Consider the following 17,556-nt stretch of genomic DNA (forward strand, 5'->3'; position numbering starts at 1 on the left):
TGCATGGGACAGTGCTCACCTAGAGAAAGGAGCACTTTAATTCTCACAAAGGCACCATATGTGCTAGTCAGTGGCCTTTTAAAAGTAGAAATAGCACGATCCACACAATATAGTAAGTGTAGAACAAATGACTGAAAGGGAAATGCGCAGAAATGGTTGGAGGACATACCCTAAACTGTGTAGGGTTATAGGTAGTAAGTTCTTAAAACTCTAGTCTGTAAACCTTATTTAATGAACATATACTTTTTTGTTTGTGTGACAGAGACAGGGAGAGGGACAGATAGGGCAGACAGACAGGAAGGGAGAGAGATAAGAAGCATCAGTTCTTCGTTGTGGTACCTTAGTTGCTCATTGATTGCTTTCTCATATGTGCCTTGACCGGGGGGCTACAGTAGACAGATTGACCCCTTGCTCAAGCCAGCGACCTTGTGCTTCAAGCTGGTGAGCTGTGCTCAAACCAGATAAGCCCATGTTCAAGCCAGTGACCTCAGAGTTTCAAACCTGTGTCCTTTGAGTCCCAGTCCAATGCTCCAACCAACTGTGCCACCGCTTGGTCAGGCGAACATATACTTTTTTATAATCACAAAAGGTTCCTATTCATATTTCAAATTCAAGAGACTTGCTAGGGCTAAGTGAGAATAAACACAAGACAGACTAGACTATTCCTTCTCAGATGAGGGCCTTCGAGGGTGTCCAGAGGAAGGCCCCAAGGGGCCAGCTTTTAGCCACTGACACTTGGCATGTAGAGGGCCCAGTGATCAGGGCATTCAGAGTACACTGGGGAAGGAAAATGAGGACCCTGCAGCTTACCAGGAGAAGTTTGCATTAATAGAGGCTACAAACAGTACAAATTACACAAAATTGGTGTTTTTTATTGCCTGAAACTGTGCAGTAGGAGCCTAAGCTTGAGGATGGCAAGGACCTGTAGATATATCCACAGCCGACTGTCTGAGGGAAATGACCAGCATCTGAGATCATTGCTGTAGCGGAGATGAAAGGTTTACTGAACTTCCTGGTTCCAGGCAGCCACTTTATACACCGAAAAAGGGAATATTTGTGGAAGCTCCAAGAGCAACTTCTTACTAAGAGCCAAAGGGAATGGAACCAAATATATACTTACCTTCTTACTAAATATGAGAAGAAAGAATGGCCAAGCAGTTTGGCACACAGAGCACTAGAAGCTTTACATTCATGTTTGCCTGGTTAAACAACCTTGCCATTCAGACCAGCCGCCCACGTTGGTGAAAAACCTCTGTGTTTCCAATGAAAAGAAAGGGTGACAAGAATGCTGTGAGGCTGGAGGCCGTGGTGGCTTACACTGTAATCTCTGAGAGCTGCTCCTTGGTCAAATTCAGGGGCTGGCTGATGAGGGTGATGCCATACTCCTCGGGGTTCCTGTCCTGGTGCAGGCTGGCCCGTAAGATGGCATTGTGCGCCACGTTGAGAAAGCTGACCATGGCATGCCAGCCTTTATTGTTAAACCACACCTGGAGGGAGGACATGGACTTTGTTAGACCATGTTAAACAGGACACCAGAGGCCTGTGCTAACAACAGCTGTTTAAAGAAAAACTGAGCCAGAAGAAAAGGAATGTAAGGAAGATGATATGTTTGGCAGCTGGAAGACATTCCATGCTAGATTTCAACAGGAGATGCGATAGAATTTAATTAAGCTGGGAAAATAAAAATGAAGTAACCAGCTGACATGCATTTTTTAGCTCTAGGGCAGATTATGCAGGGCTAATACTTTTTTAAAATATTTATTGAATGATTTTTATAAAATGTTCTTTTAATTTTTTAAATTGATTTTAGAGAGAGAGGAAGGGAGAGGGAGCGAGAGAGAGACAGAACATCGATCTGTTCAAGTATGTGCTCTGACTGGGGACAGGGCCAGCAACCCCTGCATTTCAGGATGAAGCCTGAACCAACTGAGCCACGCATCCAGGGCTTACTGACTGCTTCAGAGAGACAGAGAGAGGAATGGGGGAAAGAGAGAGAGAGGAGGAGGGAGAGAGAAAGCATTCATCTGCTGTTCCACTTAGTTGGCACTCATTGGTTGCTTCCCATATGTGCCCTGACTGGGATTGAACCCACAACCTTGGTGTCTCAGAACGAGGCTCTGACCAACTAAGCTAACTGGGCAGGGTCAATACCTTAATGTTGTCTTCAGTTTCTAGATGTTTAAGAAAAGCAGAGATTTCTTTGGCAGCCTCTCTGGTGACATGGCCCTAGAAAACCATAATGACCAAGCAAGAGGGATTTTAGTCTCACCCTTCACAGTCATGATAATTTCTCTTTCCAAAAAAACTGGCATGTTGAAAGTCCTACCCAAATCTCCAGTCTGTTTACATACCCCGCTCACATTCAGTATCTGGCCAAGGTCACTTAAAAATCCAACAAATGTTTCCCCAGTGATGGGGACAACCGGGAGTTTTCCTCCGATGGAGATTCCTCCGTACCTGACAAGGGAACAAGAAGTCCTCAGATCAGTGCCATGAACCACATCTGTGGGGCTTCATGCTTGCCAGGAGCTCTCTCAGTTTCTGTAGGGAAATGTATACTTTTGGGGAAACTGTCTGCCCTAGCGAACACGGCTCCACTTTACAAACCAACTTTTAATGCTTTCTCATTGCCTCCAGATGAGTTCTGATCCCTTCCGAGCTTGGGCTCTGCCTGCCTCTCCAATCCCTCCTCATGCCCTCCCCTTGAGTGGTGTATTCTGGCCGTGTCCAATCGCTTCCAGAGCTGCCAATGGGCCAGGTTGTCTCTGCAGGGCTGCCTGCTTCTCAGGGGAGCCCTTTTCGTAAATGAGCATCAGGCCACCTCTAACTCTTCTGTCACATCATACTGTCTCTTTGAAGTCTTCTCTGACTCTCCCCTCATCCCAGCAGTGACCCCTCTCCTGTCCCACTTCTGTACTTCACAGGTACTCCCGGCAGCACTGGGTTCACCTTATTCTTTTTTTTTAAAATTAATTTTAATGGGGTGACATTAATAAATCAGGGTACATATGTTCAGAGAAAACATCTCCAGGTTATATTGACATTTAATTATGTTGCATACCCATCACCCAAAGTCAAATTGTCTTCTGTCACCTTCTATCTGGTTTTCTTTGCCCGCCTCCCTCAGTAATCAGGACCAGACCTGCCATGTCTAGCTCTTGGGGCCTCTCAACCCCACCCCTCCCTCAGGCAGCCACCTCCACCTCCTGCCCTGACTCAGGCTCTAGCTCCTTAACCAAGACCCTAGCCTTGGGTCTGACAGCTCTGAACCCATCTTCCACACAGTTATGGAAGTCTGAGCAATCATTCTCAAACACAGATCTGGGTGTGTCTCTTGGCTAAAAACCTTTCAATGGCAGGATAAAAGCTACTGTATTTCCCCACGTATAAGATGCTCCTGTGTATAAGATGCACCTTAATTTGGGGGCCCAAAATTTGTTTATTTGTTTGTTTTGGGGTTTTTTTGGTGAGCCATTTCTTTTATTCTAGCCTTGCACCCAGTGGGCGAGTAAACACAAACACATGGGGCTTTAAAACCCACTCATTCAGCACTCACAAAGCTACTGACACATCCGGGTTTTCCTAGAATCAAAGGCCCCCACCAGTCTTGGGGCCCAAAACTTGAAAAAAAATGTATTACATAAAGTTATTGAACTCAAGTTTTATTCATCATAAAACTCATACAACTCATCACTGTCAAAACTCCCATTCATTAGCTTGTCCTCATCTGTGTCTGATGATGAATCACTGTCTTCAACAATGAGCGCAAAAACAAGCATGAAAAAGCGGGAAATGCAAGTAAAAAAATCTACAACCACTATATAAGATGCATTCAGTTTTTAGACCTTTTTTTTTTTTTTAAAGGTGCGTCTTATACACGGGGGAATACGGTAACTCCTCTACAAAACAGTTAATTTGCTAAACTTTGTTTCTCAGGCAATCAAATTGCACTGCTCTGCCCCCAACTTCCTGCTTCAGCTGTGGATCCATTCTTCCCTCCAGGGAGCAATTCTAAAAGCTGGATTTCAGAATCACATCAACATCAGCTCTGCATGCAGCCTAGAGGCCCTTTCCTGAGGGAACCTGGGAGGCCAGCTCACTCTTTAAATATCCCTGGAAGAGCGTCCAAACATCTGGAGCCACTTGGGTCTCCAGGGTGCCTCAGGAAGAAGGTGAGCTAGGGCTGGGCCAGACTTCCTAAGGCTTTAAAGGAATAGGCCAAGGTGTGCCAGGGCTAAGGTCACATGTCCTCTCATTAGTGTTGTAAGCTATTATACACTTAGAGTTCTTAGAATTTCTCTTGAGTGAGAATGATCTAGAGCAGTGGTTCTCAACCTTTCTAATGCCGTGACCCCGCAATACAGTTCCTCATGTTGCGGTGACCCCAAACCAAAAAATAATTTTGGTGGCTACTTCATAACTATAATTTTGCTACAGTTATGATTCGGAATGTAAATACCTGATATGCATTATGTATTTTCCGATGGCTTTAAGTGACCCCAGGGACTATCACTTTCCAGCTATGTCCTTCAAGGATATCTACCACTGGGCATCTTCTGGCCCTGGGAGTCTTTGTCCTGCAGGACGTGTTGTGACTTCCTGAACATATACAGAACATCTCTACGGCTTTGAGGTGTGGCTTTTTTAATGTGCATTAAATAGAAAAATCTGAGATTTTAATTTCTTACAAAAATAGTTTCTTACCTCTGTTCATTGACCCAGAATTTGTTCTTTAAGCTGAAATGAAAACAAATCATCCAATGAATACCATAAGCATGGCAGTAATGTTAACTTTCTTGCCCAAAAGCTCATTGGAGTGTCTCTAGGGGCATTTTTTCATTTCCTGATATCCAAGCAACATAGAACCCTCCTAGCCTAGGAGCTGAGCCTGAATACACATGAAGAGAAAGGACTGATGTTTTCCTCTGCTGGCTCTTCAAGTCAAATACCACATGCTGGGCTTTCTGGGTGGCCCTGTTGTCAGGTCATTTGTCAGAGCATCTGTAGCCCTTCCGTCTTCCACCAGCACAAATAAGCCTCTAATAGTCACCTGCACACTGGGGGAAGTTCGGACCTACTCTAAGCCCAAAATTCAGAGACTTGACTCCCATCCAATCAGGGGTAAAATTATAAAATAGAAGACAAAGGGATGCCTACTGTAGACCTTATAGGTCAGGCCCATGAACTATCCCTGTCATTAAGCACAAAATCCAAAATTCCTTATTGCTGACTTGCTGCCAAGAACAAAGTTTGGGATGGTTGTTGTTTATCTCATCGCTGAATAAATGCTGTGCACTCTGCTTTTATTTTTGGGCTTGAAGGGCGTTCTTTATTTTGCTAACTGCTGGCTTGGCACTGCCTTCTTGGCCGCTGCCTTCACCATCTGCAGTGTGTTGACCGAGTCCATTTATTCTTTGTGCATGGCTCTGCCAGAGGAAGCAACTGAAAGTACTACTAAAATTAGACAGTATGTTTTCTTTTAAAACCCCAGTGCACGTGGGGCCTGGATCAGGGTTTCTTATGATGCTCTCTCGGTAGCAAGCTCTTGTCAAGCTGCTTGCTCTCAGACAGGCTGCTGAAGCCAGTACATCCCCAGTTGGGGCTTGCTAAGAACAGCTGCAGTGCTGACACAGACAGACACTTATTGAAGAGTTACTGGCATTTTAAAGGGCAGCACTATGATAATCTACAGTTAGAGTGTGACAGGTACCGTTAACCTCACTCAGATACTATACCGCTGCCTCTATCCGATCTTGGTCTAATTTTTTTCCTTTCTGCATTTTGCTTCTTATTTTTCTTCTTTCTTTTTTTTTTTTAATTTTTAATTTTATTTTATTTATTCATTTTTTTTTAGAGAGGAGAGAGAGGGGGAGAGAGAGAGAGAGAGAGAGAGGGAGAGAGAGAGGAGGGGGGAGGAGCTGGAAGCAGTAACTCCCATATGTGCCTTGACCAGGCAAGCCCAGGGTTTCAAACCGGCGACCTCAGCATTTCCAGGTAGACGCTTTATCCACTGCGCCACCACAGGTCAGGCTCTTCTTTCTTTTTCCTCTACCTTTCCCCCTTTACTCTCGCTCTTCCCTCCAAACTTCATCTCCCTTTCTTAACTAGTTAAAATATGAGGTTGCACTATTTGATAAATTCTATACTTTTTTAATTTCACTTTTAACAGTGTGTAGGTTAACCTTTAAGACTGCTTAATCTAAACAAAACAAAAACAAAATTAAACTTAAGTTGAATTTTATTTGCATAAGCCTTAATTGTTTTTTTCTGTTGGACTATGACCTCAAATGAAGAGAAAGAAAAAACTCCATTGCCCCAACTGTTGTTGATTAATCATGAGAGTAAATCCTTCTGTCCTTAGTTAATAGTTTCTATAGGAAGCCTGGATGAAAAGCATAAAAGGGTCTCTCCTTACCTGCTGCGTATAAGAGCAGGATACGTTTTTACTAGGAAGTCGGAGATGTTCCTGTCTGTCAGGTCTTGGAGAATTTCACCGCTGCGCTGTATTCTCTGAGGCAATCAGACATTAGTGTTAATTACTTTGGAGTTTGAGTTTTTACAGTTTGTGAAACTGCTTGTTCTTCACCAAAAGTTATTTATGGACTCAGCTGCTGGGAAATGGAGCTACTAAATAAAGCACTGACATTTCCTTAGTTCCCGCATCCTTGAGCCCTCTCTTTTCATTGACGAGAGAGGAGAAAGCACTAGCTCCAAATAAACATCTAATACATCAGCATCCCTCTGTTTCCACTACTGCCATCCTAGCCCAAGCCTCTACATACACCTCACCCAGACCTCAGCAGAAACTTTCAGACTCGTCTCCCTGATTCTGCCTTTGGTCCTCCACAACCCATTCTCCACCCAGCAGCTAGATTGAACTTTAAAAAAAAATAAAGCAGATACTCCAGTCACCTTGCTTACCACTCTCCAATAAGCCCTGGGATCAGACCCAAGTTCATTACCAAGGCTGATGCAGCCTAGCAAGCTGGCCCTGCCTTGCTCTCTGAGCCACCTACAGCCCCTCTACTGTTCCTCCGCACCCTCCCCACCTATTCGCTCTGCTTCTCAAATGCTCACCCTCATTCCTAAAGTAGCCTTGCGCTTGGCTGTTCCCAGTACCTGAAATGCTCTACCTGGCCAACCTCACCTGGCTAGCTCATCGCCATGCAAGTCTCAGCCCAAATTTTATTCCTCAGAGAGGTATTTTCTATTTTGCATCACTCTGTAGCATAAAACACTGTTATATTATCTTCATGTTTTCATCCCCACCTGAAGTTTTCTTTCCAATTGATCTGTTTACTTATTTTTGTCTGTTACACTCCTATATGATATAAATTCTGTGAGAGCTGGGATTTTTCTCTGACTTATTAGCTGCTGTGTCCCCAGCACCCAGAACAGTATCTGACACATAGCTAAAACAATAAATTTGTGAAACAAATGAAAGAATTCAAGCGGTACCTTCCATTTACAAATCACCTTCCAAATACATTTAAACCAGATGCTCCTTTATCCAAGGATTTTGGAGAATGCAAAAGAGCATGATTTTGGCCACCAGGTGGCAATATTACTCTAAATTTGGGAATATGTAAGGTTAGTTTAAGTAGTTTCTGGTCAGTCATGTCCTTGGGTGTCAACCAAAGGTAGTTGAGGACATTTTTGGTGGCTTTAAAACTACCGTCATCACACACCATTTTCTTGTTTATATACACTTTCTGTCTCTTCCTCCTTTCCCATTTTCCCTCCCTCTTCAATTAATTTTCTTTTTTTTTTTTTTTTTTTTTTTTATTTTTTTTTTATTTTTTTTATTTTATTTATTCATTTTTAGGGAGAAGAGAGAGAGAGAAAGAGAGAGAGGAGAGAGAGACAGAGAGAAAGAAGGGGGGAGGAGCTGGAAGCATCAACTCCCATATGTGCCTTGACCAGGCAAGCCCAGGGTTTTGAACCAGCGACCTCAGCATTTCCAGGTCGATGCTTTATCCACTGCGCCACCACAGGTCAGGCCTCAATTAATTTTCTTCACCTCATTCCTCTCTCTCATGTTAGAACTAGCCTCTACAGAATGCTAATTGTGTGCTAGGCACTGTGTTAAATGCTCTGTGTACATTATAATAGATCCCTCAATCCTCCTGCCCTTACGAAAGAGGAATTATTACTTTAATTTACAGACAGAGAAAGGGAGGTTCAGAAAGGCTGGCTCACTTATGCCGGATCACAGAACTGGTATGTGGTTGACCGAGGATTTGCATCTGCCTCTGTCTGACTCTACAGCCCTCACTCTTCACTCCACCACCTGCCTCTCAAGCTGAGAATGGCACCCAGGGGGACTGTCCAACTCTGCAGGCTGAATCTAGCCTGAAACAATTGCTGGTGCCTGGGATGTTTATGATACCTTGTTTTCTGAAAAATTTTGTAAAATAAAATACTCCTATAACTTTATGTATTCTAGAGGTTGGGGAGGAAGCACTTTCACCTCAGGACTCAGTACCACGTAGAGTGCTAGGGCAGGACGGGACTCTACAGAAGACTGCATCCGCCATCCGGTTTTCCAGTTGAGGACAATTCACTACCTCTGCACCAAACCGATACCTCTGGCTTAATTTGCTGACCGGGAGAGTGTGTTTGACTGAGTGGGTATAAACAGGAGTATGAGTGTGTGTGTGTGCGGGGGGGTAGTTCCTGTGCAGATTCATGATGTTCAGTTTTGCTCCCAAGGGAAACATAAATGACAATGAGGAAATGCAGGTGTGAAAGAGTCACAGGAACTGGTTAGTCTGTCTCCAGGACTTTGGCTGTGGTGGCCTGTTAAATTTTTTCCCCGGGGACCAATGACTAACCACTGAAATTAAGTTTCTATAAGCTAGACAGGCAGCCTTGAAACTAGGGTTCACTGAGGAAATGAATCTCCATGTAGCTACTCGCAGCTTCCCTCCTGCCCTGCCCTCGCCAAGGACTCAGGGTGCAGAACTCTCTGCAGATGCTAGATGTGTTAGAGTAGAAAGAGCCAGAGGGGCCCTCAGCAAACCCAAGAGAAGTAAAGCTTCCTCTTCAGGCACAGAAAATTGGGATAAGCTCCCTGAGGTCCTCTTTGGGATCCCTGTGATGCTGAGTGGCCGAGTTATGATTCAAAGGGAAAACATATTGAGAAATATAAAGTCATATGCTTTTAGCATATATATAAAAGGATGCGTATAAACATAGAATCATTTATAAGCCAGTAACTGTGACTGATGATACAACAAAATTCACTATAGTTGTCCCCCATGATCGGGTGTGCCTTCCTGCCACGTGCCATATGAATGGACTTTATTGTTGGGTACGAGGCCACTCGGACTAGAGACTCTAGTTCCCAGTCTCCCTTGACTTTCGGTTCTGGTCACTAATATATGAGCTAACAGCTTCTTGAAATCTTCCTAGAAGACAGCCTGTTTTCACACTTTGTCCTCTCTTGTTATTCATCCCTTCTTCCGTTCTGCTGCCTGGAAAGTAGATTCTGCCATCTTGGCCAAATAGACTGAGATCTATATACCGCAGAAAAGCAGCAAGCAGAGTGTCATTGGCCACCTGCCTAAACTTTTACACAAGAGAGAAACACAGTGTGTCTCCCTTTCTATCCACTGTTAGTTTAGGGTTGTCATCGCTGAGTTGAATGTAATTTTAAGTAACAGTTTCCTTACCTACATTATTCATTCATTGGCAAATCATTAGAGATGGCAAGTCAGAGGGACCTTCTCAACCCAACACAAAGTGAGACTTCTCTGGCTCCTTCTGTCTCCGAAAGCCCTGGGAGAGGCTCACTGTGACACATTCTGGAGTTCAGAACACCCAAGAGAAGATGTTGCTCAGAGCCAAGCTTGTTGATGTCCCTCCAAAACATAGGTTGTTGGCTGTGTGTGTGTGTGTGTATGCACGTGTGAGTATACAGGTTAGTTACACAGTACATGCAAGCTTCTTAATTAAAATTGTTAATAAGTGTGCAAATACATATGCATTTGAATAGACACTACAACATTGTTTATGATGGAGAAGAATTGAGAACCCACAGATCTAACTAACAATGAGAGATTAGTTACATAAAGTAAATCCAAACAGTAGGATAGTAGGCGGGCATTAAAAGCAATGATGTAGCCCTGGCCAGTTGGCTCAGTGGTAGAGCGTCGGCCTGGTGTGCAGGAGTCCCGGGTTCAATTCCCAGCCAGGGCACACAGGAGAAGCACCCATCTGCTTCTCCACCCCTCCCCCTCTCCTTCCTCTCTGTCTCTCTCTTCCCCTCCCGCAGCCAAGGCTCCACTGGAGCAAAGTTGGCCCGGGTGCTGAGGATGGCTCTGTGGCCTCTGCCTCAGGTGCTAGAATGGCTCTGGATGCAACAGAGCGACGCCCCAGATGGACAGAGCATCACCCCCTGGTGGGCATGCCGGGTGGATCCCGGTCGGGCGCATGTAAGAGTCTGTCTGACTGCCTCCCCGTTTCCAATTTCAGAAAAATACAAAAAAATAAAAATAAAAAGCAATGATGTAGATACATATTGCCATGGGCATATGTTCACAATATGCTATTAAGTGAAAAGAACAGGTTTCTAGACATAATTTTGAATATAATCTAGTTTGAATGGATAAAAACCAAATGTTATTGGTGGTTCTTTCCAAGTGATAGGATGATGTTTTCCTTCTGACTTACCAGAATTTTTAAAATTTTCTGTAATGAGCATGCATGACTTGCATACTTTCTCCACGTTTAAAGATATTTTCTTACTAGACTGCACAGGAAGTAGTTGGTGGAAAACAAAATATTGGCCAGTGGCTTCCTTCAAGCGGCTGCGGGCCCGTGGGAGGCCCTGCTGAGAGCACCCAGGGAGCCGCGTTCAGTCCTACACTTAACTGTCAGTTCAGATTGGTATTTGGCCAGAAACTCAGGGGCACAACGTATCTTCCCCACTCCCTGCCATCACAGGCAGAGTTGGGGCCCCTGGTTTCCCACAGAGGGCGGCGTACCTGAGGGGGCGGGAGCCCCCCTGCACCCTCGGGGCACTCGGGCAGCATGGTGAGCTTCTCCCTGCTGCTGCATCTGCAGGCCGGCGAGGGCTGCTCTGGCGTCCACTTCTGCTTCTGGAGCAGGTGGGTGACGTCTGGGGACACAGAGGGGGTCTTCCAGGGGGTTGAGTTGCCACAGGGGTACTCCCTCATGGAAGACAAGAAAACATTTCACAGTCAGCTCCGAAGCTGAGAGGAGAACCGGCCCAGCCCTCTCCCGCTTTGCTGTCCCCCTCGTTCTCAGAGCCAGCGGTTCCCCTCACACTCTCACGCCTTAGCCTCTGCTCGGCAGAAACCAGGACTGCTCACACAAAAATCAGTGTGGGGCTGGGAGTAATTGTCTAGTGTGTGGACAGTTGTATCTCTTTTTGCTTTTCTGGTGGCCCTAGCTATTGAGAGACAACAAATAAAAGAGGAACTGGAAGTTAGTCTACCTTGGTCCTTATCACTAGCTCTGAAAGAGAGGGAATGAGAGAAGCAGTTAAAATTATATTTAACTTTTAGGATTCCTGGTGGATACCAACTGCCTTCTAAAACTCCCTTGTCTGGACTTACAGCAATGATGGAAAGCTGGCCGCATACAAGTTAATGCCATTCTAAGCCCAGTTACACGATTGGCATTCCCCATGTGCCTCCTTTCCCATTCAGATTCCTTTCAAGTAGGTTGTAGGAAGTGTAAATCAACTTAATATGGGACTTTGATATGGGAAATTACAGAAATAAAGAGCTGCCCAGTGATGCAGGGGCTTCCCAAGAGGTGTGAAAACTTCGCACACATGTGTTGAAGGGGAAGCTGGGTGAGTGTTGGTCAGGAAGATGGGAGTGTCCATGTGGCCCACAGCGAGAGTCAGACGGGACCTATCCCAACTCTGCGATCTCGGTACCCCAACTCCTGGGTCCCAGAGCAGCTGTTGGGTTAGGGTAGGGGTGCCCAGGGACTTACAGAAGCCACTCTTCCTTTAGGCAGCGGTTGCCAAAGCCTGGCTTGTTCAGGAGGACGTCTGTGAGTGCTGCGAGCCGCTCACTGCCCGGCTGGTCCATGCTAGACAACGCGAGGGGGCTTGCTTACTCAGTGAATGCGTGACTGGGACAGAGGAACAACACAGCCAAAGTGCACTCAACAGATGTTTAGTGTGGCTTCTACATGCCAGGCATGTGCACAGGGCACGGAACACTGTGTTGGGGCGGGTAGAGGTCTCCTTGAAAGGGAGTAGCCTCCCCAAACATGCCCAGGGATCTGATGGCACATCTGTGCCCCACAGAGATGAACATCAACCACTCCCCTAACCTTTCCCGTCTCTGTCCATACTCCTGGCCATCCTGGTTGTCCACTTGGGGTCACCCTTCCCAAGTGGCAGTTACCTTAATTTCCTTTCTGAGGGCAGTCCAAGAACCTCTGCCATGTTGGTGACTGTCCCAGGAAGGCAGAAGGTCAGGACCTCACCAAGCAGCCTGTGACCCAGGAGCCCACATGCCATGGAGGGAATGGTGACCTCTGAGGACAGGTCTCCGCACCTGAAGAAGGTGTACTGCTGCCCATACATCCAGGGGTGAAGGGTCAAAGCAGGGTATTCACCAAAAGGAGGGACGATGATGGAGAGCATCAGAGCCAGGAACACAAAAGTGGCTGGGAGCACGATCTGTGGGGAAACCAACATGGCAACGTGGGACACGCAATCACACACACACACACATGCACACACACTGACACACACACATGTTCATTCTTTTAAACATCCTGCAGCTTCATAATTGGGCCCTGGTGAAAGGTCAGACTACTGGGGAACATTATAAGCAGCATGAGCAAAGCAAGACATGTAAGAGAAAGCAGAATGTCCTAGTAACCAATGAGGATTGGGTGAAGTAGGCCACCACTGAACACTGAAGTAGACCAATGTTTAGCTAGAGGTGAACCAGAGTTTCTTTTTCTGAATAAAAGACATACAAAGAAAAAGAGGACAATGACTTTGCTGTGTAGTACTACTGCAAAAATGAGTGAAAACATGACTTAACCCTTTATTGTAAAAATAACAATATTAACATAATCACTATTATTCTATTTTCTCTGCTTAATGCGCCTGAATACTTACAGAGAAGCTTTGTGCTAACCAAGAATCAAAACAAAGGTCGTCAAGGAGGAGACAAATCTGACAGAACTTAAAGAGGCTGCTCACTGCTGTACTTGAACCCATGTGCACAGAAAACTTGGCAGAGGATGGAAAGGGCCAGAAAGGGCAGGCAGGCCCTGGCCAGGAGCTGCCCAGCACAGCCGAAGGCCCACAGTCATACCTGGGCCAGGAAGTCCTTGTAGCTGCGGACGGTGTGGTGGAATCGCTTGACCAGCAGCGCCTGCACGTGCTGGATGACAAGCTGCGCTCCTGTGTTGAGCCGGCTGCCCCGCTTCTCTGGCTCCTGGGGAGGCTGGCCCTGGGTGGGAGGAGCAGGCTCTGCAGAGCAGCTGCTGGAGCCCTGCGGAATCTGTGTGACCTCCTTGCTAGGACCCAAACCGGGGTGTCGCAGGCTGATGGTTTCTCTTTTCTGCTGAGTGCTGCCTGAGAATGAATGAATAATTTAGAAAAACACCCACAAGGTCTGGATCTTGTATACTGTTCTTTGCTTACTGCATTAGATTTCCCTTCATTTAAATCAGCAACAAAATATCAGGCCAGTTAGGTTAATGAACTTTAAAAAATTCTATTGTATAGTGTAAATTATCCATAGACAGGATAACCTGAAATCACTTAAATATTTATTCTCTACAGTAGTTAAAAATAACATGAAATATCTAAATGCCCTGAGAGGTCAGAAACTTATAACTAAGAGGCAGAATGACACGTGCAATAAGATCATACCTATGTTAGAGAATGCATACATTGTAAACAAAGGAACATGATATTTTTTATACATACACATATTTAACTGTCAAGCTTTGAGAGATGGCCTCTGTTGAAACAGGTTACCACCGCAGGACAGAGCTGTGTAAGGGGTGGGGGACTGAGCGGGAAGGGTGATTTTAGCCTTTTCTCTATTGTTTGAAAACCTTTAAACAAAACAGTATGTTCATGTATAACCTGTATATTTGTTTTTTAAAAGTAAAAGGCAGAGTCGACTTGGTTCTTTCTAAATTCTTAGAAGCCACTGTGAAGTGGTAGAAAGACTAATGAACTAGGTGGTAGGAGATCTGGGTTTGAATCCTGACTCTTACTAGATAAATTTGGCTAAGTGACTCAATCTGCCTGAATCTGAGTTTTCTCTGCTGTAAAATGAAGGGGAGAACATTTCACAGGGTTGTTGTAAAGCTGAAGCTATAGTTTATCGTCACTGTTTAATGTTCATCCACAGCACATGTTGGACATAAAGGGAGAGCCTGGAGGACCTCTGGTTGGTCCTCAGCTGCTTTCTAGACCCTCCTAACATACCCCAGGAAAGGGCAGCTGCAAAGGGAGTTGGGGCAGCTCAGTCATCTCTCAGCTAGAATTCTCAGGCACCTGCAATGCAGCAAGCCTGACTACTCAGAGGGGGAAGAACTTCTCAAGCCTAACTGACTCCAGGGTGCCAGAGTCCTAGTTCTCCAGCCTCTTTTCTCCTGAGTTGGGCTTAGGTTCGATGTCAGCTATGGCCAGCCCACCCTCTGCATGCCTGCTGCCTCTCCTCATGTCTATCTCTGGTGCCCCATCCAGCCTGGAGCCCCTCTTCCAGCCAGAGCAAAGTTCATAATTTGAGTCTTAGTTATTCCCTGGCTCTGCTGCGTTCTAGTGGTAACTGACTCTGAGCCACCCCTTTCAGAAATGGCATTGACCCTCTTGTTATTATGCAATGCGTGACTCCAATGGACAGGTACTAGTTCCTTCAGACTTTTTAGACTAGATTTGAAAGTTTCCTCTAAAACGGAGCCAATTCAAAACAAAGCATATAGCCATCTGAAAAGTTAAAGGAAGTGAGAGTGTGGCACCAGGGTCCTAGATTTGAAAGCTAAAACCAGAAGACAAGACCCAGGAACCTCTGTGACTTTAGGCAAGTCATCAAACCTGTGTGAGCTCAGTTTCCACCAGGTAGAGCTAATCCTTGCCTTACCTATCTCATGAGATTATAGTGACAATCAAATAAAACAATGGACGTTAACTGCTTTCTAAAGTATAGAGGGCTACACAAGTTTGAGGTAAGAGATGATTTGTAAATGTTGAAATTAGAATGTTGCTAAATCTTAATCAGAAATTGCATACTGTGTTAAGACATGACATGTATTAACTCATTTAATTCTCTCTCAACTCTAAAAGGTTGATATTATTATTATTCCCATTTTGCAGATTAGGAAATTGAAGTACAAAGAGGCTAAGTATTTACCCAAAGCCACTAGCTAGCAAATTGTGGAGCTCACTCAGATTTGCTGTTTGGTCAGCCTCATTCTAGAAGCTACACTCTTAACTTCTATCCTTGACTCTCTCTTTGGAACATTCCATTCTATGCCCAGGCTGACCATCTTCTGATGTGTAATTTGTTCTCTTGAGAGGGCCTGGTTACTAAGAAGGATTATTCCCTGCAGATAAAAGTCCCCAACTCTGCAATCCAGCATAGCTTCTGGTATAAATTAGCATATTTTCATTCTGGTCTTGGTTAATGTAAGTCTTTGACTTTGGTTGAGCTGAGAGAATTCAATTTCTGTTTCTGCAAAGCTGGAAAGAAAACATGGGGCCCATGGAGAGCTGCTCCCACCTCTCCAGAGGACTGTCCTTCACTCCCCAACCTGCCAGGTGACCACCTCTTCTGACCACCACACGACCTACCTGGGTCGTGGAGCACATTGGGCTGGGACAGTTGACTATTGGAAGTCATGGGCATAGCTGACAACTAAACTTCTGGGATCGTGTATGAAGCAAGATGAAAACTGTATTGTCTTAAGAGCTGAAATCTCACAGGGAGGAAATGGTTTCTGTACAAGGAAACACCGTGGTATGCCACACTGGGTAGAAAGAGGTAACCAAGGGCTGGAGCCCAAGGGAGCAAAGGAAAGTTGCCGCACAGCTTAACGGAAAAGAGGAAAATGAAGAGGGAGAAGAGCCTGGTAGAAGGTTCCATCAGATGCCTATTATTCTTTGTTCTATCAATAGTAGTCTATATTGTGCTGGTAACCCCTCCTGCACGGCCATCTCCTCACCCCCACCCACGTCCTCTACAGTAAAGTCTACTGTGCTCCTGAATGCTCTGTGCAGTTTGGGGGGTTTGGAAGAAATCACAGAGGGGCTACGTAGTACCGAGTTTCACATATTAGAAGAGAGACCCTCAGAATCCAGAAATTATGGTCCCTGCGTTTCATATGTCCACATGGCACTAAATGAGGGCTCAGAAACATTTCAACCTTGGTCTCAAAAGGACCAGGGGATCCTAGCTGGCATCTGGGTTATATTTATTGTCACCCTTATCTCTAAGGACTCTGCAGGCTATCACACTCCTGCAGACAGGAGCCGATCGAGGCCTGGCAGAGATAAGAAGAGGAGGTGAGGATGGTGACCAGGCAGGAACGAGAGGCCTGGCCAGGGGAGGAGGAGCTCGGGCACAGGGAAGCTCCCAGCCGATTCCTCCAGGGTTCTCACCCAGACCTAACGCCATTTGTCTATCCTTTCTTTGTCCTGAAAGGGAACCAAGAATGCCCAATGCTAAAGTGACCAATCATCCTTCTTTAGGGAGGACAGTCCTTTGGTAAGTTCTGTCCTCCCTCAAAAAGTGTCTTCCTACATGTCCTCCTTTTTGATATTGGAAGACTAATCTGTAAATGTCCATAGTCGATCGATGCAGAGTAGATCCATTGCATGTGATATGACGTATTTGTATCTAAATGAGTACTTTTTTCTTACAATTATTATTAAAAATTAATAGGCATGTAAGCATAATTACAATATAAAATATTACAAATGTTTTATTATGCATTTATCATATTATAGTATATTATTGTTGCAATGAATAAAGTTTTTCTTTTATTTATGATATTGTTTTCTTCAATTTATTTTTGTCCTCCTTTTCATTGTAAAAAAGTTGGTCACCTTACCAATGCCTATTATTTGGATATCAGATAAATACTACGGAGGAGTGTTTGCCTGCTTTGTTGTTTCATGAGTTTCTCCTTAGATTTTCAGGACAGAGCTTAGGGGAGGGGATGTGGTGAGGGACAAAGCCAGATTCTAACATCATACCAGCAAACAGAAGTCCTGATTCAGAATCCTCTGTGACCTTCAGAAATATCTGTCAAGGGGAAAAAAAGAGAGAATTTGGTTTACACATTCCCACTTTCAGAAGAATCTAAGCCACACTCAATTTTGTTGGGTATCACTTCACAATGGGAAGAGAATACATTATGACTCTTTATCCAAGAACATAGAATTCTATAAACACAAAAGCATACGCACAGGGTGACCACAATTATATAAACTATGTGTGCATGTGGACAAAGGCAGGAGGAAGTAAGCCCAAACATGAAGATGGTTGCTGTGTTTGGGTAGGGACTTATGGCTTTTGATTTATAAAAATATTTCCC

General features: G+C 44.9%; 1 protein-coding gene across 4 annotated transcripts in view; it reads right to left on the minus strand.

Annotated features, from left to right (window-relative positions):
- ABCA4 (ATP binding cassette subfamily A member 4) overlaps nt 1–17,556 on the minus strand; it is a 152,654-nt gene that overhangs the window by 25,050 nt on the left and 110,048 nt on the right. For all 4 annotated transcript variants that reach the window (XM_066268707.1, XM_066268705.1, XM_066268706.1 and 1 more), the window contains 10 exons: nt 17,216–17,264; nt 13,317–13,579; nt 12,543–12,667; nt 11,971–12,069; nt 10,989–11,175; nt 6,416–6,510; nt 4,705–4,737; nt 2,352–2,457; nt 2,152–2,226; nt 1,318–1,487 (listed from right to left, as the gene is read on the minus strand). In XM_066268707.1, the coding sequence (XP_066124804.1) occupies nt 1,318–1,487; nt 2,152–2,226; nt 2,352–2,457; nt 4,705–4,737; nt 6,416–6,510; nt 10,989–11,175; nt 11,971–12,069; nt 12,543–12,667; nt 13,317–13,579; nt 17,216–17,264 (1,202 nt within the window). The remainder of the gene's footprint in view (nt 1–1,317; nt 1,488–2,151; nt 2,227–2,351; nt 2,458–4,704; nt 4,738–6,415; nt 6,511–10,988; nt 11,176–11,970; nt 12,070–12,542; nt 12,668–13,316; nt 13,580–17,215; nt 17,265–17,556) is intronic.

The sequence above is a fragment of the Saccopteryx bilineata genome, chromosome 3 (genome assembly GCF_036850765.1).
Source record: "Saccopteryx bilineata isolate mSacBil1 chromosome 3, mSacBil1_pri_phased_curated, whole genome shotgun sequence".
NCBI classification, from domain to species: domain Eukaryota; kingdom Metazoa; phylum Chordata; class Mammalia; order Chiroptera; family Emballonuridae; genus Saccopteryx; species Saccopteryx bilineata.